Source organism: Nuphar pumila, chromosome 2, assembly GCF_984573655.1.
Source record: "Nuphar pumila chromosome 2, dmNupPumi1.hap1.1, whole genome shotgun sequence".
Lineage (NCBI taxonomy): Eukaryota > Viridiplantae > Streptophyta > Magnoliopsida > Nymphaeales > Nymphaeaceae > Nuphar > Nuphar pumila.
The window spans coordinates 103,227,925-103,252,955 of NC_143250.1; the positions used below are offsets into that span (position 1 = coordinate 103,227,925).

The window sequence follows — 25,031 nt, forward strand, 5'->3', positions numbered from 1 at the left end:
CTACTTGAACCTTAAAGCTTTGCATTCCCTATTAACTTTAAAGATTGGGTTCTCCAGCAACTGTTTAGCAGAAGGCCTCTTCATAGGCTCAGGATCCATCATAACCTAATAATTCAAAAAAAAAATGTAAAAGTTTGGTCAGCTTAAACGATTCAATAAAAAGTATAAGGCAATTATGGATTAATCAAAAAGATATTTTAATGAATTTGTTGTCCCTGCAAGAAATATTTTACAAAGAACCAAAACCAAGAGCTTAAAATGGCTTCCAATTTTCGCTAAGACACGTCTAAGTCAGAGCATTTCTAAGTATCACTGTATAGGAAGAAAATTAGCCCTTGATCAAGAAGCAAACTACTAGCACAACAGTGAAAGGCAAAGAGAAAAGAGTAGAGATTTCTTGAAATTTGCTGTTCTATTTTTTTCTTGAATTTCACTGTTCTATTTTTTCTCATAAAAAAATCAGGCATACACGCACAAGGATCGGTATTTATTACATATTTCCAAGACCACTTTAGTAACTTTGAGAGTTCTTTATTTAGACTTAACACTGATTACAAATTTGCAGATCAATTCTCATGCATGACTCAATAACCACTAAGGATATGCTGACTCGATGCATGATAGTTCAAATTCCCACTGCATGCATATTTATATTACCCTTATATATTTGCATAAATTCTAAGAGTAGCCCTGAACAGGGGTAGGCAACAGGCCGGCCAGCCAATGGATTGGGTGACTGGGCCAGCCCAGTCAAAGCTCAAACTGTCAATTGACGGGCCAATCCAAAAGTCGGGTTCAGGCTGGGCCTCTGGGAAAACCCCAGTCCATGGCCCACCAGTATCAGCCCGGTTCGGGCCTGACTGGGCCAGCCAGCGGACTGCCAAGCCCATTGCCCACCTCTAGCCTTGAATTCTCTGCACATAGCAATTTGATAAAAAACTGAAGCACACACTAATATTTGACTTGCTACCTGATATATGTTGTGTTTACTTCCAGCAAAGATAATCAGATTTTCAATAACTGAGAACTAGGAATGATTAAGAAATAGATAAAGGTTCAAGCCCAGCAAGCTATTACTTTTAACTCAGAATTAATGAAGAACGAACAGCAATGCCAAATTTCTTCCACCATTTGATATCACATGATGTCAACAAATAACTGCAACTGTAGATATAAACATAAAGAGAAAATTTTATTTATGTGCTTCAAATAAACACAAATACTGCTTAAACGTAGACAGCTTTTCCATGACAAATTAGGGATACCTTAATACACAAAGAGAAGTTATCTTAACCAACACACAGAATTCCTTTTTAATTTGATTTAGGGAAGAAAAATAAAAACAACGAGAACAATATACTCATGGCAGCAGACAGTAATTATTTTTAAAGTAGCCTACATAGAGCAAATTTTACCTTCAGTAAGTTCTGAAATTGCAGAGAGTAGCCAGGAAGCAAAGATAATTTTCCCTCCCTAAGCATTGAAAACTGTGAACCAGATGCTGGCAATGGAGAACCCTTCAGAAGCTCATATATAGAGGCCCCCAATGAAAAGATATCGACCCTGTCCAAATACTCATGTTTGTCATTTAGTATCTCTAATGGCATGTAACGTGCATCCCCTTCCTCAATATGAAGGCTCCCATCTTTGAGTGATGCACATCCAAAATCCCCAAGCTTATAGACACCATCTTTGATGTAAATGTTATCAGGTTTTATGTCCAAGTGCACAATTCCACGCTCATGTATGAATTGCAAGGCTTCAGCAATCTGCAAAAAGGCCAGAGATGTGGAAATTATAGTTATTTATCAAGCCCAAAATGAAGGGGATTTACTTGAAATGAACAAAACCAAACTACACAGATTTGAATCAATAGTTCTGAACACCAGCATGAGAAAAATGAATTTTTAAGAGCACGATTTATCTCCAAATTTTGAACACTAGCCTAACATTCACAATTTTCAACTAGTAGTGAATTGAATATGGTTGATGTTATATGGTAAATTAGTAATCACTAACTGTTAATGTACTTGACTATTTTCAAAATACAAACACAGAAGTGAGATATTCCTGCTTTCCTACATAACTAATTACAGATCAAACATGGATAAGGCTGTATGACACATCATACCATGTCTTTGCCACACAAGAAACAACTTTTTAGGTTATACAAGTTATGTGCATGCCTAAGACTCCTAGTGCACCACGATTGAATGGATTATGAAATGAATTTGTGGAAAAGAAAACAGTTGCTTACTTTGGCAAAGATAGACCAGTGTACCACAAGTACTGCACTGTGTAGGCATCTCTCCTTTAAGTCAAAAAGTTCTAATCACAAGTTTTTTGGGTTGAAAAAACACCCGGATGTAACAAAATTCAAAGTTAATATTGAGCAGCCAGGTGCAATCAAGGTTGCAGTAGGAGTTAGTGAGCATTGAACAAGTTGCATTTTTTACAAGATATACCAGAATAGCACATATGCCCATAATCAACACTAACTCAGGTACCTGTCCTTTCAAATTCGTTCTGATAAAAACTTAGGGTTAACAAATGATTGGGCACAGCATGCAAACATCAACTTTAGAAAGTTTATAAAATATAACTTGCATTTGCAAAGAACTCAAGACTTAGCCCTTATACAAAGGACATGGTGGCCATATATGCCTTATTATTTATATCATAATTAATTCCATTCATCTTAAGCTCAACTGTACAATGTTGACATACTATGCATTTTGCATATAGCGTACTTTGTGTTGTGTCATTAACTTACATATGTTTCATATGATGACAGTGCAATTCTATATCAGACCAGAGTCATATCAGACTTGAGCCCTTTTAATGTATAGTTTTTATTTCCTTCCAGGTCTGGATATGATACCAGACCCGGACCCATATTGTACACACAATCATATTAATACATTGTTTAGGTCACAATTTCAGTGATGGAAATCGTGACAACCGCAGCCCCTTCTTCTTCTATTCTCTTTCTCTCAATACAGGTTCCAGAGGATTCTAACATGGTATCAAAGCCGAGATCCATCTAGGGTTGAAGAGGCTTCCAAAGGATGTGACCGACCAGAGGTTTGAGGATTTCTTCGTCTCTTGTCTTCAGTTTTTTTTTTCTTCTTCTCATTTCTTCTCTAACTCCTTCTGGTGGATTCACGTCTCACGTGAATCCCTAAATTCACGTGAATCCTTGTTCATGTGAATCCTGTGCATCATATATATATATATATATATATATATATATATATATATATATATATATATATATATATATATATATATATATATATAAAAGGGAGGGGGGGCTGTTTCACGTGAATCGTTGTGTATTCCCCACGACCCACCCTCTTTGCATCTTCCCCAGACCCACCCTCTCCTTCGTCTACCTTTTCAGATCAGATGCACCAGATCTGTACTCACTGTGTATTCCCCTTTTACTGCACATATTTGTTGTGTGACAGGAAATATTCAATCTTATTCTTTCAAGCGATTCCATCTTCAATTTGCTTCTTCTTGCTGTCACAACTGATATCCACGTACCAGTTGTCTGCCCACACCATATTCATTTGTGTTTTGTCTGAAAACACAATCAGTTAAAAAAAATTGTTGGACAATTTTTTTTTCTTATTGCAACAAACTCCGCCGGTGTATAACTGTTTAGTTATACACTGTCGGTCCCAAGCCCGAATAAAGGAGGAGGGTTGCGGTAGGCCAGTAACAGCCAGCATAAAAACATAGTCACACCCTATGAATATGAACCAATATGAGAATTTCGTTAGGGCGTTCCCTACTGAGCGACGCGTTGTACTCTATAGGCCCGGAGGCAATGATAAATGTGCAAGGGTCGCTAAGTCGTCACCCAGAAACGACGTGTCACACTGGCGCCCGAGTGTGGTGTCAAATAGGCAAGGGTTCCCTCACTTTGTTGGACGGATGGGGGTAAAGAAGATAGTTCAAGACCATAAAATTAGATTAGCCACTTGGAACATAGGGTCTTTAACTGATAAGTTGGTGGAGTTAGTAGATGTTATGTGTAGGAGAAAGATTGATATTTTATGTCTACAAAAGACCAAATGGGTAGGTGAGAAAGCAAAAAGTGATAGAACCTTGGGGATATAAGATTTGGTACATGAATAAATAGGAATAGGAATGGAGTAGGGATTGTTATTAGTCGTGAGTTTATAGATAATGTAGTTGAGATCCGTAGGAAGGGTGATAGGATTTTACTTATTAAATTAGCATTAGGTATGGATATTATTAACATTATTAGTGTTTATGCACCTCAAGTAAGATTGGATGATTCCATAAAGCGTCAATTTTGGGAAGATTTAGATAGAGTAGTACAAGGGATATCTTATGGAGAAAAGCTTTTCATCGGCGGTGACCTTAATGGACATGTAGGCATTAGTAGGGATGGATTTGATTTGAGAGTATCCATGGAGGCTATGGTATAGGAGAAAGAAACGAAAGTGGAGAAAGGATTTTAGATTTTGGTTTGTCCTATGATATGATCTTAGCAAACACTTGGTTTAGGAAGAGGAAGTCTCACCTAGTAACATTTAAAAGTGGGGTTAATACGAGTCAGATAGATTTTTTCTTACTTAGAAAGAGAGATAGGGGTTGTTCAATCAATTGTAAGGTTATACCGGGAGAAAGTGTAGCTACACAACATAGAGTCTTAATTTTAAATCTTAGAATTAGACAATGCCGCAAAAGGGATAGACATAGGATAAATCCTAAAATTAAGTGGTGGGCACTGAAAGCAGCTAAACAAGGAATGTTTGTAGAGCAGGTAGTTAAGGAAGGTGATTGGTGTCTCAAGGAGGATTCAGAATCAATGTAGAATAAGATAGCGGATGGCAAGAGAAAGGTGGCTAAGGAGATGTTGGGTGAGTCTAAAGGCGGTGCACCACTAGGTAAGGATACATCATGGTGGAACGAGGATGTCAAATTAGCTATTAAGGTTAAAAGAAAGTGTTATAGAAATCTAAGAGTCGTGATAATGAGAATTTGGAGAAGTATATGATAACAAAGAAGGAAGCTAAAAAAACAGTTCGAAACGCGAGAGATAAGGTATATAAGGAGGTTTATGATAAGTTGGATGCCAAAGAGGGCGAGAAGGATATTTATAGGTTTGCAATGATGAGAGATAGGAAATCGAGGGATCTGGGTATGGTTAGATGTATCAAAGATGAAACGCAAAGGGTTTTAGTCAAAGATGAGGAGATTAAGGAGAGATGAAAATATTATTTTGATAAGCTATTTAATGAAAGTCATGCCCAAGATCTTAGAGACTTCTACATTCCTTTTCATGAGATGAAAAGTGACTTCATGCGCAAGATTCAAAAGAAAGAAATTGCAGAGGCTTTGAAGAAAATGAAATCAAAAAGGGCAGTTGGCCCAGATGGTATACCTATCGAGGCTTAGAAATGCTTGGGAGAGAAAGGTTTAGAATGGTTGAAAAATCTTTTTAACAAGATTTGGCAGACAAATGAGATGCCTAATGAGTGGAGGAGGAGTACTTTGGTGCCTCTATATAAGAATAAGGGTGATATACAAGATTACACAAACTATCGTGGTATAAAACTCATGAGTCATACTATGAAACTTTGGGAGAGGGTGATTGAGTCTAGGTTGAGGAAGGTTGTCATGATATCGGAGAATCAATTTGGTTTTATGCCTGGAAGATTAACTATGGAAGCTATACATCTTCTTAGACAACTTATTAGGAGATATAGAGAGAGGAACAAAGATTTGCATATGGTTTTTATTGATTTAGAGAAGGCATACGATAGAGTACTTAGGGACGTTCTCTGGTGGACAATGATGAAGAAAGGTGTTTCTCTCAAGTACATTAGTATAATTAAAGATATGTATGAAGGAGTAGTAACCAATGTCCGCACTTGTGGAGGGGTGACAACCAATTTTCCGATAACGGTTGGGTTACATCAAGGATCTGCTTTAAGCCCTTTTCTATTTGCGATAGTGATGGATGAGCTTACGAGATCAATTCAAGAAAATGTACCGTGGTGTATGTTGTTTGCTGATGATATTGTTTTGATTGATGAGTCTAGAGCCGGGGTTAATGCTAAGTTAGAATTATGGAGACAGACATTGGAAGCTAGAGGTTTTAAGTTGAGTAAGAGTAAGACTGAATATATGGAATGTCGGTTTAGTAAGCAACGAAGTAGTGATGGGAGTGTAGTGAAGCTTGGTGAGCAAGAAATACTGGTGGATGACTGATTCAAATATTTGGGATTTATCATTCAAAAGTATGGAGAAATTGATGGAGATGTAAATCATAGGATAAAGGTTGGGTGGATGAAATGGAAAAGTGCAACTGGAGTGTTGTGCGATCGTAGAATGCCATTGCGGTTGAAGGGAAAGTTTTATAGGACGACAATTAGGCTCGCTTTACTATATGGTACGGAATGTTGGGCTGCCAAGAGACATCATATTCAAAAAATGAGTGTAGTTGAGATGTGTATGCTTAAATGGATTGTGGAAATACAATAAAAGATAAGATTCGAAACGAGGAGATACGTAAGAAGGTAGGTGTTGCATCCATTGAAAATAAGATGAGAGAGAATCGTTTACGATTGTTTGGACATATTCGGCGAAGGCCTAATGATGCGCCAGTTAGAAGGATGGAGAAATGGGAAAATATATTAGTTAAAAGAGGTCAGGGTAGGCCTAAGAAGACTTGGATGGAGATGATAGGAAAGGATATGAATGCTTTGAACCTCACCAAGGACATGGCATTGGATAGAAATTATTGGAGGAGAAGGATTCATGTGGAAGACCCAGAATGATTTTCTTTTTTGGTTCATATTGCTGACCCCAATTGTTTTGAGATGAAGGCGTAGTTGTTGTTATTGTTGTTGCATCAATCACAAAAAAAAGGGGAGGAAGGGAAAATCCAAACCTAATTCCCCTTTGAATCTGACAGTCTCTGATCGTTAGCCTCTCAAAGGTTGCACAGCCGCAAAAAAAAAAAGGCGACCAACACACTTCTTAGGCACTAGATTGAGCACTTCGTGAACACCCTTGTTAATTTTCCTTTCTCTATGGATTCTCATTCTTCTCAATCGAGTCATTCTTCAAGTTTTCTCATTCAGCTTGTTTCCGAAAAGTTAACCACCTCAAATTTCTTGATTTGGAAGAGACAAATCATTCCTTGCATAAAGAGCCAAGGTCTCTTAGGTCACTTGGATGGAACCACTTCAATCCCGCTAGAATTTGTTACGAGAGAAGAGAAAGATGATACAGGAGCAAGTTTAATTGTGTATGTCAAAAATGCAGAATACCTCAACCGGGAAAGGAAAGATCAATCAGTAGTTGCATACATCACTTCTACCTTGTCTCAAGAGGTTCTTGTTGCAATCCCCGACAATTGTACAACCCTGCAACTTTGGGAGAGATTGGTTCAGACGTATTCACAAGTTTCACAGGCGAGAATGGTTTTTCTTAAGAGGGAATTTCAGCAGATGAGAAAAGATTCCATGACCATCATGGAATATCTAAACAAAATGAAGACTATCACAGACCAACTTGCAGCTATAGGATGTGCAGTGAGTGACAGTGATATGGTGCAACAAACTCTAAGTGGATTGGGATCCGACTATAATATGATTGTCACTGCGTGCCCTTACTAATTTTGATGAGTTGCAAGCTAAATTAATTCAGTATGAAATGACTCTGAAGGGATTTTCTAAAGAAACTCATGCTCATAAAAATTTTCAAGAAGTTTTTGCCAAAGGAGTGACTTATGGTCGAGGACGAGGGGCAAGGGGGACAAGGGCGATGTGGATACGGAGGACGTAGATTGCTTCCCACTCCAAATATGTTGACTCATGCTCAGGAACAAAGATCTATCCCCACTTGCTTCCTTTGTAACAAAAGGGGGCATATCAAGGCGAATTGTTGGCACAATCCTGAAAATAAAGGAAAGACTCCATAAACAACCAAAAAGCAGTCCATCAATATCAGAGACAGTGGAGAGATTAGAGATCTGTTGATATCCGCCTTGTCAGAATTGAAATTAAAGCAGAATGATCAAGGCACTTGGTTCGTTGACTCAGGGGCAGCAACTCACGTGACTGGTGATACAGGTAAACTTTCTAAACCTATTCCTTATTTTGGCAAAAGTAAAATTGTCACTGGAGATGGATCCTACCATCATGTTTCTCATGTTGGAAAATTTGTCATTCCCATGTCACATTCTACTCTTGAACTTTTTGATGTTCTTCATACTCCCAATATCAAGAAAAATATTGTCTAAGTTTCTAAATGTATTGATGATAATCATGCTTCAGTCGAATTCACTCCCTTCTCTATGCAGATCAAGGGCCTTCGCACGAGGGAAACATTCGCTGAAGGAAAGAGACGAGGCAATATGTATGTCTTTGAAGAAGCTCCATATCATCCTGTTTGCCCCAATCATCTGGATTCGAAGTCTTCAATAGAGTCGTGTTCCTTCTCTTCAGCAAATGTTTTTAGTATTTCTGAATGTAATAAGCATTTCTTATGGCATAGTCGATTAGGACGTTGTAGGAGTCATTTTATTGAGAAACTTGTTTCTAATAATCTCATTCCAAAAGAAAGTCTCAATGTGGATGAGAAAAATCAGAAGTGTTCCAATTGTCTTTTATGCAAAAGTCATGTATTGCCTTTTCACTCTATTAATAAGAGAGCTTCAAAGCCTTTTGAGGTAATATGTTCTGATGTATGGGGACATGCCCCAGTTGTCTCTGGATCTGGAAGCAGATACTACCTATTTTTTGTTTATAGTTACTCTCGATACACCTGGATATACTTATAAAAAATAAGTCAAAAGTTTTTCTTTTGTTTCAAAATTTTCTTTCCTTGTAAAAAATCAATTCAGTGAGTCCATCCAATTCTTCCAATGTGATGGAGGTGGGGAGTTCTCATCTAGTGACTTTATTTCCTTTCTTCAAAATAATGAGATAGGTAGAAGGGTGTCCTATCCACACACCCCTCAACAAAATGGGATTGTTGAGCGAAAACACAGGCATATCATTGAAAGTGTCATGAGTATGCTCCATGACAGTAATCTTCTCATCAATCTGTGGACAGAAACTTTTCATTTTGTCGTACATGTGATAAATAGATTGCTTATGGTTGTTCTGAAAACTAAGTCTCCTTACTACTATCTTTTTGGAGCTTATCCTAGTTATCATGATTTGTGTGTCTTCGAATGTGTTTGTTATGTGCACATTGATCGGTCCCTGAGAAACAAGTTTCAGGACAAGGCTCAGAAGTGTAGATTTGTGGGATATGCAGACGACTACAAAGGATATAGGTGTTATGATCCTGCCAACAAACGTATCAGAATCTCAAGAAATGTTATCTTTGATGAACACAATTTTGATCACAAAGCTGGCACAACGGATATGTCCCCTACCATCACCGAAGTTTATTACTCTTGGCTGAATTTCGAGCTTTTTGCTAGTTCCAATAAAATTTGTTCTCTAGGTTGTGGGCGGCAGGAAGAAGAAACGTCTGAGACTATTAGCACATCGGGACCACAGAATGGGAAAGAAATATCATTTGTACCGGGCAGATACAAGGGTATTTGCTATACTAAACAGAGAACGATAGCACCAAACCTTTCAAATCACACCTCAGCAACTGCACCTACTTCCTCTCATACTCTTGAGGTCAGAAGATTCAATGGCATCTGACACCCTATTGATAGGTGGGTCAACTATAACAATTTCTCCTTGGATTTTCAGCTCTTCTTAACTGCCCCGAATAAAGAAGATGAACCTATTATGTACTATGAGGCAATCACTTCTACCAAATGGGTAGAAGCCATGAATGATGAAATGCAAGCCTTACATGAATGTGGAACCTGGGAAATGGTTCTCAGACCACCTGACAAAAATTTTGTTGGATGCAAATGGGTCTACAAAATAAAGTATAAACTAGATGGAACCATTGAACGATACAAGGCAAGACTGGTGGCAAAAGGGTTCACTCAAGAAGCAGGGCAAGACTATGATGAGACATTCAGTTCAGTAGTGAGAATGAGAACAATTCGAACTATTCTGTCCTTGACAGTTGAAAATGGATGAAAGCTGAGTTAGCTTGATGTAAAGAATGCATTCTTGCATGGGGATTTGAAGGAGGAAGTCTACATGGAACAACCCCCTGGATATCAAGAACAAAATTGGAAAACACATGTGTGCAGGCTAAAGAGAGTTATCTATGGCCTAAAACAAGCCTCTCGTTCTTGGTTTGACAGCTTCTCCCTTGAGATTCAAAAGCATGGATTTTCACGCTCTCTACTGGATCACTCATTATTCATTTTTAAAAATCAAAATGTGATCACTCTATTATTAATTTATGTTGATGATATAGTTATCATAGGAAACTCTGAATATCACACCAAAGAAGTGAAAGACCTATTAGGTCAAAGGTTCAAAATAAAAGATCGCAGGGCCTTGCGCTATTTTCTTGGCATAGAAATCGATAGTCAGGCTCATGGCTTGACTCTCACTCAGCACAAGTAACGATAGATGTTCTCAGCAAGGCAGGCATGAAAGACTGCAAACCTTTAACAACTCCAAGTGTACTCCACCAAAAATTAAGTACTCGTGATGGAGACCTGTGTGAGAACCCCACCAGGTACCGCAGTCTAATAGGGATATTGCAGTATCTCACATTTACTCGACCTGATATTGTTTATTCAGTAAATCAAGTGTCTCAATTTATGCATGCACCATGTACTAGCCATATGGAGGCAGCTAAGAGGATACTCAGATATCTGAAAGGGACCATTGGAGATGGGTTGATATATTCTCGACAGTCGTCTGGCAAGGATGTGTATGAACTTACTGTTAAAATATTATGTCTCTTTTAAGTGTAAACTGAAATACCCAACAGGAGTATTTCAGTCTTTTTACTCAATAGGTGTCAGCCACCCTAATGGGCACATTTTTACTTTTTCTTTTTTTATTTACTTTTACCTTTTACACTTTTTTTCTTTTTACACTTTTCTTTTTGACTATTGTGAAAGGGACAGCTCCATATAACTGTTGGAGCTGCCCCAACAGTCACGAATGTGACCATTGGGTGCAGCTCCAACAGTCATATTGAGTTGCACCCTGTGGCTTCTTTTTGCACTATAAATAGGCCTTAGTGGCCCTTGTAAACATATCTTTTTTTGTGAGAGCATATGCAATATCAATGCTTTTGTAAAGCCCCTCTTGGGAACTTATGAATTGAAGTTCATTTTGTTTCATGCTTTTGTGCATGTGTATCCGTGCACTTGTGAGTGTTCTCCTTTGTGCCTTTGTGCACTCTTTGTATTTCTTGTATTGTGGTGTTACACACAATCTCTTTTTGTAGAGATTTTCAAATGGTATCAGAGCAAGGTTGTTTGGAGAAAGAAATTGGTATGATTCTTCTCAATATCAAGTGCCACGGAAAATGTGCCTTCAACTTTTTGGTGATTGGAGTGGAGACTCTTCTTCATTCAATATTTTAGAAGATTACTACAACAAGAAAGATTTAAAATCTTATTGTGGTACGTATTCTTTTATTTCTTCTTTCCTCTCTAATGGGTGAGAAAGACTCCCATTTTTCTCTTGGTTTCAAGCTAAATGGCTCAAATTATCACGTGTGGGCCGGAAATATGGAAGCTCACATCAAAGGGAAAGGGGTTTGGGGTTACATTCAAGGCTCAATTCTGGAACCAAAGCCTAAAATTACTTTGGTTAAAGAAGGGGAAATCAAAATCCTTGAGGAAGATGAAAGAACTAATGCTCTTGAGGAATATAGTAGGAAACATGAGAAATGAGAAATGAAGAATTTCAAGATCTTGTCTTGGATTTTCTCTTCCGTTGAGACAAGGATTAATGCCAACATTATAAAGTTTAAAAAGGCTTCTCAAGCGTGGGAGTATCTTGAGAAGATGTATACTTCTAGGGACTTGTCCCATAAGTATTATCTTCAAAAGAGAGCATTAACTCTTGTCTATAAGAAAGTATTTTGCGAAACTCTCTTCAATTTGGGATGAGCTTGACATGCTTGAACCCAAGTGGAGTGGAGAAGCCATAGAGCTTCGTCATAAGCAATTAGAAGAAGACCGATTCATCAATTTTTTGAATGGGCTAAGGCCCGAGTTTGAGCAAATAAGATCTTCTCTCCTATCCTCTTGTACCTATCCCTCTCTTGAAGATGTCTTAACTAAATTAAGTGGAGAAGAAACCCGTATGAGCATTAGCAAGCAAAATCCTAGTGTGCTTGCAATGTCCACAAATCAAGAAGAATGTGATGGTGTTAATGTCGTTTCTAGACCCAGTAACAATTTAAGAACATATAGACCCCCTCATTTTAAGAATCAAAATCAAGGTAATCAAGGAGTAAGAAGAGATTATAGCAAAATCTCGTGTCACTTTTGCAAAGAACCGGGTCATATCAAACCGGTTTGCCCAAAATGGAAGAAACATCTAGCAATGGCAACTACATCTCAACCATCCAAAGAGGAATCTTCAAAAGAAGCTCTATCTCTCAATCAAATTGTGGAGGCTCTTCAACCTCTTCTAAAGGGAGCTATTTCTGGTGCCGCCGTATCCACCTCTTCTCCTCCAGGTAAAACTTCTTGGCTCTTAGATTCGGGTGCATCCTTTCATATGACCCCAAACATTTCATCTCTTTCCGAGTATTCTAAAAATGTGTCACCTTCTTTTGTTTCGACCGCGAACGGTACTTTTCTCGAAATTAAGGGAATTAGAAATTTTAAAACCCAAAACTTCTTTATTCCAAAAATTAGACTTATACCAAAATTAAATTTAAACTTGCTTTCCGTTTCTCAACTCACGGACCTTGGGTGTAACATTTAATTCTCATCTAATAAATGTTTAATACAGGATCACCGATCCGGGAGATTGATTGGGGAAGGCTCTAGGAAATGAGGCTTGTACTATGTGGACTTTCTTCAAATTCATAAAAACACCTTTTGTAATGTGGCCCAACATAAAGACATAAATGTTTGGCATAAGAGACTTGGTCATCCGAACATTACCAAGTTATCCTATCTACATTTTGTTAAAGATCTTTGTAAAAATACTTTCTCTTATAATGATTGTATTCTTGGAAAAATGAGAAGTATACCTTTTGAACCAAGAACTATGTTTAGTGCTAAACCTTTTGAAAATATTCACTCGGATGTTTGGGGACAGGCACCTGTCATATCCAAAGGTGGTTTTGCTTACTGTGTGATTTTTGTGGATGATTTCTCACGATATTGTTGGATATATTTTCTCAAACATAAGCATAAAGTTTTTCATGTTTTAAAACATATCATATGATGATCAAAAATCAATTTAATAGTAATTTAAAGATATTTAGGACAGATTCCGGAGGTGAATATCTCTCTAATGAGTTTAAGAAATATTTTGAGGATTGTGGCATTGTCCATCAAAGATCGTGTCCTAAGACTCCACAACAAAATGGTTTGGCCGAAAGAAAGCATAGGCATATCATTGAAACCACTAGAACCCTTCTCATTTCCCAAAATATTCTTAAAAATTTTTGGGCCGAAGCGGCTCTTGCTTCTGTCTATCTTATCAACCAACTTCCATCCAAAAATTTAGATAAAATTTCTCGCTTTGAGATTCTATATGAAAAAAAACCTGATTATAATAGGTTGAGAGTTTTTTGTTGTAAGTGCTTTGTTCTTACCGATAAAAATGATAAACTCTCACCAAAAGCCATTCTCTGTGCTTTCCTTGGCTATTCGGAAACTCAAAAAGGTTTTCGATGTTATGACTCTAAGAATGATAAATTATATGTTTCAAGGAATGTAACTTTTCTGGAAAATGATACTGGTTTTGAAAAAAATGAATCTCATTTAGAAAATGCCGATTACTCCTTTCTTTTTGACCTTTTATCTAAGGATGATGATATCTCTAGTGATGATGAATCAACATATAATAGTGAAAATGAAATGGTTGTGATCAACAATAACTCTAACCCTTCTACCCAGTGTTTTAAAACTCGCTGAGTCAACTCGTTGACTCGTCTGACTCGGCTCGGCCCTCCAGCGAGTCAACCCGGCAAGGCAAACTCGGTTTGCCAAAACTCGGGCTTGACTCGGCCTGACTCGGCCTGACTCGGCCTGACTCGGCTTGACTCGGGCTGACTCGGCTTGACTCAGGCGAGTTTTGGGATGTTTTAAATTTGTTTTTTGAGTTTCAAATTACAATTTTGAAATATATAAGTACATATATTTTAACAAGGGTTACCCCCAGATTTTGTATAAAAAAGAAAATAAAATCATTTAAAGATAAAAAATCATTTAAATCCATAGAATAAAATCGCCATGTTATTCGAACTACTGTTCACCCTGTGCTATCAACTTATTCTAGCAAAATATTTTAAAGAAATGATTCTCACTATATATGGAGGGTCAAATGTGCCTATGGAAAGTCACATTTAGGTTTCATCATCCATTTGTTATATGAACAAGCATTGTACAGATTCAAGTATTAGTAGTCTTTTTATAGTTGTGCCATTAATATATTTCCTGCATAGTTTTCATACATGAAAAAAATGCTTTTTTATATTGATATTGGGCATTCTGTAAACTGTCAATATGGACATATATCCCTATTTTACATTTATGGATTTGTTAGAGAGGGAATTAAAACTTTTAAAACAAGCTAGCATATATGATTGGCCATTTTAAGAACCTTAGGTAGTTGCAGACTGAACTCATGGTGACCACATCCTCTAATTCAAGTCATGAATTAGTCAAAGTGCTTGTATAGATATCAAATTCAATTATTCAAGCAAACCTCTATAGCTCTTTGCAGTTGTTTTTATATTCTTACAGACATTTGGAGACTATGTTTACTCCAAAAACATGGTTTCAGACAAATTATATATTGTTTTTCTTTTAAAATCAATAGTTAACAAAACCCGGTCCGAGTCACCGAGTTGACCCACCGAGTCACGAGTCAATAAAGAACGAGTCGAGTTCAGAGTCACAGGTTTTAAAACCTTGCTTCTACCCCTCAAGAAGAAAATGTATCTAGAGAACCCATCACTTATTCTCATAAAGATAGAAGCACCTTTAGGAGTGCTATTGAACTATATAGTGAACCTAGTGAGACTATTTCTACTCATAATTCTCATCCTAGGAGAACTGAAAGAACTAGAAGGACTCCCTCTAGATTCGTATCTTTTGATTTTTTCTCTCCTAAATATCGAGCTTGTTTGAGTGCCATTCACTCTTATTTTGAACTAAAAAATTTTGGAGAAGTCAAACAATGTACTGAATAGAGAGAAGCCATGAAGAGTGAACTCAAAGCTCTTAAGAAAGCTAACACTTGGGAATTTCAATCTCTTCCCAATGGCAAGAAAACTATAGGATGTCGATGGGTGTTCAAGGTCAAGACTAAGAGTGATGGTTCTCTTGAAAGGCATAAGGCTCGTCTTGTAGCTAAAGGGTACAGTCAAGAATATGGGATTGACTATGAAGAGACATTTGCTCCAGTAGCTCGTATGGTTACTATCAGATGTCTTATCACCATTGCTTCAATTCGAAAAAAAAATATTTACCAAATGGATGTCAAAAATGTCTTTTTAAATGGAGATCTTAATGAAGAAGTTTACATGGATGCTCCACCTGGTATGGAAATCCCTAAAAATAAAGTTTTTCGTCTTCGTAAAGCTCTTTATGGACTGAAACAAGCACCCAAGGCTTGGCAAGATAGGTTTAACAATATAATGACTGAAAATGGTTTCACTTCATGCTATACTGACCGTTCATTGTTTGTTAAGAAATCTGTTGCAGGGATTGTTATATTATTATTATATGTTGATGATATGTTAATAACAGGTGATGATATCAAAGGAATCAAGAGCATTAAATCTATTTTGACTTCAAGATTTGAAATGTCAAACTTAAGATTTCTGACATATTTTTTGGGAATTGAGGTTGCCTATTCTCAGAGAGGCTATTTTTTGTCTCAAACTAAACTTGCTTGTGAGATTCTTGATAGATTAGGAATCACAGATGACAAGGTCTACGAAACTCCTAAAATAGTAGGTTCAAAGATGAAGATTGATGATGGGATTCTCCTAAAAGATCCCACACCTTACTGGTAACTGGTTGGATCCCTAACGTATCTCAGCATTACCAGGCCTAATATTTCTCATGCAGAACATGTTGCTAGTCAATTTCAACATGCACCTACTACAGTCCATATGAGCGCCATCCTTCGTATCATCAGATACATAAAGGGTACAGTAAACAAGGGAGTATTTCTATCTTCTACGTCTGAATTAAGTTTAATTGCTTATACTGACTCTGATTGGGGAGGTGACACAAATAACCGTCACTCCACCACAGGTTTCTGTATTTTTTTAGGTGAATCATTAATCTCTTGGAGATGCAAGAAGCAGCAAAAAGTATCGCTTTCATCCATCGAAGCTGAGTATAGAGCCATGGCATCTACTACCATGGAGATTGTTTGGATTCGCCACTTGTTGGAAGATATGAATATTCAAGTTCAAGGGCCCACAAAATTATGTTGTGATAATAAAAGTGCAATCTACATTGCCAAAAATAACACATTTCATGAGCGCACGAAGCATATCGAGATGGACTGTCACTATGTTCATGAAGAATATTTAAGAAAAACCATTGACCTTCCTTATGTTACATCAGAATATCAATTGGCAGACTTCTTCACCAAGGCGTCGTGTTCTCCAAGATTTAACTTCCTTCTTGGCAAACTTTCGGTCGTGACACCCTATGCTTGAGGGGGAGTGTTAAAATATTATGTCTCTTTTAATTGTAAACTGAAATACCCATCAGGGGTATTTCAGTCTTTTTACTCAATAGGTGTCAGCCACCCTAATGGGCACATTTTTACTTTTTATTTTTTTATTTACTTTTACCTTTTACACTTTTTTCTTTTTACACTTTTCTTTTTGACTATTGTGAAAGGGACAGCTCCATATAACTGTTGGAGCTGCCCCAACAGTCACGAATGTGACCATTGGGTGCAGCTCCAACAGTCATATTGAGTTGCACCCTGTGGCTTCTTTTTGCACTATAAATAGGCCTTAGTGGCCCTTGTAAACATATCTTTTTTTGTGAGAGCATATGCAATATCAATGCTTTTGTAAAGCCCCTCTTGGGAACTTATGAATTGAAGTTCATTTTGTTTCAAGCTTTTGTGCATGTGTATCCGTGCACTTGTGAGTGTTTTCCTTTGTGCCTTTGTGAACTCTTTGTATTTCTTGTATTGTGGTGTTACACACAATCTCTTTTTGTAGAGATTTTCACACTTACTGTATATTGTGATGCAGACTGGGCAGGAGATCCTGATGAGCGAAGGTCTATGTCAGAATATTATGTCTTTATTGGAAGAAATTTAGTCTCTTGGAGTAGTAGAAAACAAAAGGTTGTTGTTAGATCAAGCAATGAAGCTGAGTATAGATCCATGGTTGTCGTTACTGCCGAAGTCACATGGGTCAGGCATTTACTAACTGAAGTGGGAGAAGCAATCTCTTTGTCTACCTTGCAGTGTGACAATCAAAGTGCTCTCAATATGTCATTCAATCTGGTACGTCACAGTCGCGCTAAGCATGTTGAGATCGACCAACATTTTGTGAGACGAAAAGTCGAAGAAAAAGAGATCGAGCCTGAGTTTGTCAATACTGAAAGACAAGTTGCAGGCATTTTTACAAAGGCCTTGACAAAAGATCGCTTTTAAATGCTTAAAGACAAGTTGTTCATGGTTCAAAACCATGATCAACTTGAGGGGGGGTGAAAAAGTGTGAAAGTGTGTTTAGGGTCTAGATATCATATCAGACACGAGTCATATCAAACTTGAGTCCTTTTAATGTATAGTCTTTATTTCATTCTGGGTCTAGATATTATACCAAACCCGGACCCATACGGTACACTCAAACATATTAATACATTGTTTAGGTCATGATTTCAGTGATAGAAATCGTGATAGCCGCAGCACCTTCTATTCTCGTTCTTTCACTCAATACAGGTTCCAGAGGATTCTAACAATTCTAACATAAGAGACTGCAAGCAGATTGCCAGTGCATAGAGGATTACTTTCAGCACATAATCATGATTCAGACGAGACTTAAGAAGCACATGATATCATATATGGGGTGCAACTGCTCACACATGGAACCTTGACATGATACTGCACATACATACTTTTTACAGCATACATGGGAGAAGGTTATCATTCATTTTCACTACATGCTAGACATAATGCTAGAATGGGCATAAATTGATGGATAATGCAAGATACATGAGAGTTATCACTACACGTAGACGATACATGTGTTAGCCGTAATTTCCAACAAGATTAACATATCCACTAGGCGCATGACAGAAGACAGATATATGTGTGAATGTAACAGAACACTATTTGCACATTAAACATTGACCATAGAACAGACAATCTATAACACTCAATTCAGGAAAATTTAAAGATCAGGATACTAGCATATGTGCATGCACATATGCAACGGGCACCCAAGGACACAAGGAGAGAGATGGTTATTTGTGTTTCTTTTATTCTGATTTCTGAGGTAAGCAAATGAAATCTTGAAAGATTTAAGAACGATCAGATGGAGATATCTAATTGACTGAAGGGAAACAACAGATTTAAGAACGATCAGAGGAATGAGAGATCAAATCAACTGAAAGGAGACAACATTGAGAATGATGCAGGTCATACCCCCCCCCCCAAATAGAGGGTCAACCACAAATAACTGCATTTAGAGGAAAATCATGGGCAATACCCTTGTAACCTTATGAACAAACAATGTTTGTGACATTTATTTAAGTGCAGAACAATGGATCTATCTAACAAGACAATGCATAACATGTCATTAAGGAAACATGATTGAATCCAAATGGAATCATAATAAAAGAATGTGTGCTTCCCAACAATATATATATATATATATATATATATATATATATACACACACACACACACACACACACACACACACAATTTACCTACAATGAGGTTATGAAAAACAATTACTTATTTCTCAGTATCAAAATGAAAGATAAAGCTTTATTTAGTTCTCTTAACATATAAAATTAATAAAAATATAGTTAAAGTTTACCACTAACAATAACATATTTCTCTTGGGTGTGAAGAAAAAACATGATGAAGGACCTGATGTGTGGCTTTGATAACCTCTCCTTCTGATGACAACAAAGATCCAGTTTTACTTAATGATAGGCTGTGGTCACAAAGCTCCATCTGGATATAGAGTTGATCATTCTCAAACCACGAAGTGTAGTACCCAACTATGTTACGATGAAACCCTACATGATTCCCCATGCGAAAACATAAAGCACATGTGAGAAACTATTCATGCTCTTATGGCAGAAAACACATTGTTGCTAGTTTTGGAATAATATCATATCTCAAAAGGTACTTCCGTTCACATACCTATAGCTGCTAGAGCTTGAACTTCCATTAATGCATGCCTCCTGCCAAATTAGTGAAATGAGTATGCTGTGTGTTTCTGTAACAACCAGAAAGAGCTTCAAAGGCCTACCTTTCAGTGTCTTGGTGGAGCTGCCTTATACTGCGCTTCACTGCATATATACAACCATCAATTCTCTTCAATACCTTAAAGACACGGCTAAAGTTTCCGCATCCAATCTCCTGAAAGAAAGAAGGAACCATCATAAGCCACAATAGTATAGCTCCAAAAAAGTATAAAAGGAGCAAGTATTAATCACAGCAAGAGGCAGAAGATGGGATTTCAATTACACCTCAAGCTCATGGAAGTCAGTATGATACCGTGAAAGACCATCGCCACCAACAACTGAGGGGAACAAAGCTGTTTCACGTAAGAATCCACGTTGTTAGATATGTAGAAAACAAAAAAGAACAAGAAGAAAAACATTACCACTACTGCAATAATAGCAAAGATGGTGACAATGCTCAAACTAGTTACCATCACAAAGGAGGACCATAACAAATAATTAGGAATGATGCCAAGCTTCTTCTATTTTTTCATAACAGAGCTGGCGGGATTAGGGCCCCCTCCCTTTTACAAACAGCCTTTAAGCCAACCCAGATAGGCCAGATACCTGTTCAAACTACCAGGTAGTTATTCAACCACCCATATACCAGTGGGGTTCGAACTTGCAACATCCCATCACATCGTGACTTTCACAAACTGCTCCTACCATATGGTAGGAGGCCCCATTGGCTAATGATGCCAAACTTCTATTTAGTAGTTTTTTGTTGAATTGGGGTATTATGATGGGCATTAAGCAGGCACATGGAAGAATCAACTTATCCATAAAACTGATAAATATATATATAGATATATATATAGAGAGAGAGAGAGAGAGTAATGGGTGAGTGCTAAATGAGTTTTTCAGGTTTTTAGTTTTATTTTTAAATTCTGACTGTACAGATGTGATCTATGTACTTGGTTTTATAGGGATCAGATCTTGAAGTGTTCGATTCTGACACATGGGTGAGTCAAAAAATCAACAGTCCAAAATCATTGTAAAATTCAGAGGCTCCAAATATCATTTTTTCCTCATAAATCGACCATGCCCAACACATTTATTGGGTCGGAACTGTGAAAAAAACAACCGATGAGCAGAAAAACCCATTTAGTACGCTTCATTTAGCATGTACCTATTACTATATGTATTCTTCGTTTTTTTTTTTGCGGATAAGTGGGTGAGTCCAGCCGCCCTCTAATTGTATGACAAAAAACTATGCATATGTCGACATTTTGACTGAAGATATGTGCATAAGCTGGTTCAGAATTCCACCTGCAGGTTTAGATTTCCGGGTGCAAACAACATCCAGATTCACCCCCATGTTTCCACTTAAATATGGGTTCTTGATGCAAAGGGGAGGCATCACCCGACACCGCAGAGCCACCGCTGATCGGGAAACATAGCTTTGCTTCCTCTGTGTTCCATGAATCGATGGCTTCGCTGACTTTGAATCCTCTATGATTGAAGTTTCTCTGTAAATCTCTGCTTCCCGTGAAGGACATTGCATCATGGAATCAAAATTGTTGTTCGGCAAAACCTCTAGAATTTAACCCCGAAAAAAAAAGAAATAAATAATTGAAAATGATTAGAATGCCTCGATATGCATACATTCATCACATTTTCAACTGGAAGAAAAAAAAATTAAACAATAAAGAAATAAACAAAAGTATACGATAAACAAATCATACCAGTTCGGTGTCTTTTGGTTCTGTTTATGCTTGATTTTACAGGTGATTTAGGGCACGGAATATTTTCCTGAAAACCAAACAATAGAAACTGAGATAGGAAAAAAAAAGGTATGATGCTGCTCCTGAATCAAACAACCGATTAGAGAATACCTTATCAAAATCTGAGATCCGGCAGATTTGTTGTTCATCCGGGGTGACATAATCCGGCGTGCTGAAAAATAAAACAATTAAGAACAAATGCTAAACTTTCCAGTAGTATTCCAAATCAAACTCCTTTATCATCCCTGGAATGAAAAATCACAAGAAATATAATGGTGTTTTGAATCTATTCACTTATCCAGTTAAATCTGGTAAGTTGGGATATTGTATTGTGTCCCACAATACAAAAACTCCAACTTATCCAATCTATCTGGATAACTCGGTGCATCCAAACACGGTTGATGTAACAAAATGCAGAATCAAATGTTCTGGACATAAGAAACCCTAAATTAGAAATCGGTCATGCCGATAATGGATTTTGAAAAAAATAGGAGATCAGGCGGCCCCACCCGGGGTTTAACTCGCTTCGGCGAGGGTTCCTCGTCATAAAAAAAGAAAAAATAGGAGATCAGGCGGCCGAGATGAGAAGGTTTTGGCATTCCGATCAAAGCAAATTTCGAAAAAAAAAAACGTCAGAATACAAGAAAAGCGAAAGATACCAAAAGAAATCCTGGCTGAGAATGAAATCCTTGTCATCTTCGTCGGCCGGAAAAGACGCGTTGTCGCCGTCGGGCAGCAAGATCACCTGCCCGAGATTCTCGGTCAGGTTGCTCTTCGCTGAGCTCATCATCTTCCACGGCCTCTGGATGCAAAGAAAGATGCTGCCCTGAAAAATGAGACCTCTCTCTCTCTCTCTCTCTCTCTCCAGGGAGAAGTGAGAAAAGGCTCGCAATTCTCCCCCTTTTCATTTCAAACTTCCCGCGCTTTGGAGATGCCGTATTTCCGAATTTGTCCTTTGATAGTTCTCGAGGTTACGGATATGTGCTTCTCATGAGCACCGCTACGTAGTACGTACAGCTTCTTGGTGTCCTTTCTCCATGGGCAATATGGAATGAAACTCTCTTGGTAAATGGGGATTGGGGACGCTTTGGCACTCATAGGTGCTTGGATGTGACAGAGAATCCAGAAATTCCTGGGAAATTCTCGATATTTTCTTGTTTTTGTGTATCCAGTTATGTTTGAAAGTCCAATTTGGATGTAGGGTTTTGGGTGGGGTCCAACAGGCCGTAGAGAAGAAAGAAGACGCGAAAATATGCGAGAAGGTGACCTGAAATTAAATTTATAAATCAAGGCCACAGTTTTTATGCCTTTCCGTTCTTATTAGAACAAGGGCGTTTGAGGAAGTGAGAAAAATATGAAGGATATTTTGAGAAAACTAGTTTTCATAACTCTATCAATGCTCTTGTTTTTTTAGGGCATGTTTGGAAGCAAAAGAAAATTCACAGGGAAAAAAAACTACTTATGAAAAGTTTGATATGCTAACTTTTTTAAATGAACATTTTTTCGCTTGTTTGTGTAGCATGAGTAACATGGAACTAAAAATGTGAAAAAAAATGAGAGAGAGAGGGGTGGGTGGGTTGTGAAGATGGTGCACCTGATTCCCAGCCCATGTGTTGACGGCCTCCTCCTCCATGATGGTGGGCATGAGATGGGCGTAGGCCTTCTAGATCAGCCTGTAAAGCAGCATGGTGGACATCTTCGCCTGGTCCCTCACTGCGTCAACGTCATGCTCGTCGGCAAACTCACAGCGGTCGATGAATTCGGCCGACCGGTATGGCCGGCGGGTGCATTCAAGCTCCGACCCGGTGCAGCCACACCTGAGCCCCAACAGTGCGTGTTAGTTGATAGGTGCCACAGATTCTGCCACCACCATCTGCTTCATCTCGATGATCTTATCGACGACGGACCTCGAATTCTTGGTGGTGTCTTCCACATCGATCGCAGAGGATGGATTCATAGAAGAGCTCCAGGTGCTCCAGGTCCTGCAGGCTCTTGGTGAAGCAGCAGGCGCGTGCGCGAGAGAGAGAGATTCTTTCAGCCCCAAGTGGAGGAAATTTTTTATAAAAAAAATGTACTTTTTAGAACTCTTTTTTGTTGGGTGTAAAAAGTAGAGGTGAGAGAGAATTCAAATGAAGAAAACTTGGGTTGTTTCTTTTTGGAAAAGGTTAGACTTGATGACGTGGAATAGTCTCACTTTGATTAGGTTTGAGTTTGTTGTGGGCTTTATAACCTAGATGTAAACTCTTACACTTGTTTCTAAGAACAAGAGGTTGGGATGACTATCACATACATGCGCACGCGCCTGCCGACCCTGCCAAGCCGGGTCGGGTCGGGTCGGCCCTTTAGGGCTATATCCAATCAAAACCAATGTATTTTTTTGCCCAAAGTTTCTGTGTTTATTTGGACTCTTCGTAGTCTGTGTCCGTTAACGAGTCTTGTTTCTTTGGATTCCATAACGGATCTCGATTCTTCGAAGTCTATTTACGGGTCTCGGCACCTCGAATTCCGTAACGGCCTCCTACCACGTTTTGTAACCGTTCGTGGGTTATAAAAGCGTGGTTAGGGTTGGGGTTACTCATATGCTAGATGCACAGAATTCTGAAGAAAGACTCTATGTTTTTCCCTCTCCCTGTTGATCTCGCTCTCTCTCTCTCCTGAGTTTTCCCTGAAGGGATTTTTCTGCAACTTCGGTTCGTAGAGGTTGTCTTCGAAGGATGATCCGTCGGAGTGCACCAGTTCTGATCGTCGAGGCTATTGTATCCTGATGGAAGGACGTCGGATCCTGTTTGCACTGTATGTGGGGGCGAATCTTGTCTAAGGGGAGTACTTTCGTACGCCTTAACCTATTACATAATTTAAACATCGTCTTGTTGTTTTTATTGTATTCTATGCAACTGTTTTGTGATTTACTTTTGTCTGGATTTTGGTATAATGCGAAACCCGACATGCTTGATCCATATTCATGTTTCGATCTACTGTTAATCATGATTTGTATTTTGCTGCATATATTGATTTATATCATGTTTTATACCATGATGTTGATTGTGAAACTGCGCGATCTGAAAAACGATACAACATTTTTTTCTTTTGAAAAAAAAAATCTCGTATGAAACGGTTGAAAAAATAGACTTTTTTTGTTTCTACTTTCATTTTTCCTTATTAACCTTATTATTGAAGACAAGAAACAGAAGACGTAGTACCACTTGATATGCCCAAATGTGGACACCAATCAACCGAATTATTAACCTTATTATTGAAGACAAGAAACACATCAGACATTGCAGAGGAAGGCCCTCTAATTGAAAAATCTAAAGCTTGGAAATCTCCAACTGCAAGAAGACTACTACCAGAAGAAAAGTCTACCTTCATACGATGCCTTAAGCATTCACAAGTCCTCACCAAATTTGATTGTTGGCATACATGACAGCCACAACCCCCTGAAAAGGCACCTGCTCAGCAATTAACTGCCAAGCCTTAGCCTCAAGATAACAGACAGATTGCTCACCCATAAAACCTCCCACCACCAACAGAGTTTTATTGGAGTCTGCAACTTCAAAAACTAATTTATACCACTAAGAAGTTGTCCATCTGCTAAATTGAGTAGCTAGAACTGCTGCTCTAGCCTACAATAGTCCCCCCCCCCCCCCAAGCCAATTCTTCATTGCCTCCCTCCCTCACCTCATCATTCCAATCACATTTACAAAATAACTCAAAGCAGTAAGACCAAATTGTAT

At 38.1% G+C, this 25,031-nt stretch overlaps 1 protein-coding gene across 1 annotated transcript; it reads right to left on the minus strand.

The window, feature by feature from the left end:
* On the minus strand, positions 1 to 22,087 carry WEE1 (WEE1-like kinase). The gene is made up of 10 exons (XM_089991448.1): positions 21,957 to 22,087; positions 21,409 to 21,469; positions 21,259 to 21,325; positions 20,843 to 21,109; positions 19,820 to 19,887; positions 19,600 to 19,709; positions 19,491 to 19,531; positions 19,212 to 19,363; positions 1,416 to 1,769; positions 1 to 105 (listed from the first exon to the last, which is right to left on the minus strand). The coding sequence occupies exons 1-10, from the start codon at positions 22,085 to 22,087 to the stop codon at positions 1 to 3; spliced, it is 1,356 nt and encodes a 451-aa protein (XP_089847574.1).
* Between the last annotated feature and the right edge of the window lie 2,944 nt (positions 22,088 to 25,031).

Bases quoted from the DNA above. Each gene is read 5' to 3' on its own strand.
- WEE1 (XM_089991448.1), bottom strand. From the start codon at position 22,087: ATGATGAGCTCAGCGAAGAGCAACCTGACCGAGAATCTCGGGCAGGTG. The intron at 19,888-20,842 runs GTGGAATTCTGA...TACGTGAAACAG, and splicing joins CCGGAAATCTAAACCTGCAG to CTTTGTTCCCCTCAGTTGTT. The intron at 1,770-19,211 runs GTCCTTCATCAT...GCCTTTTTGCAG, and splicing joins TTATCAAAGCCACACATCAG to ATTGCTGAAGCCTTGCAATT.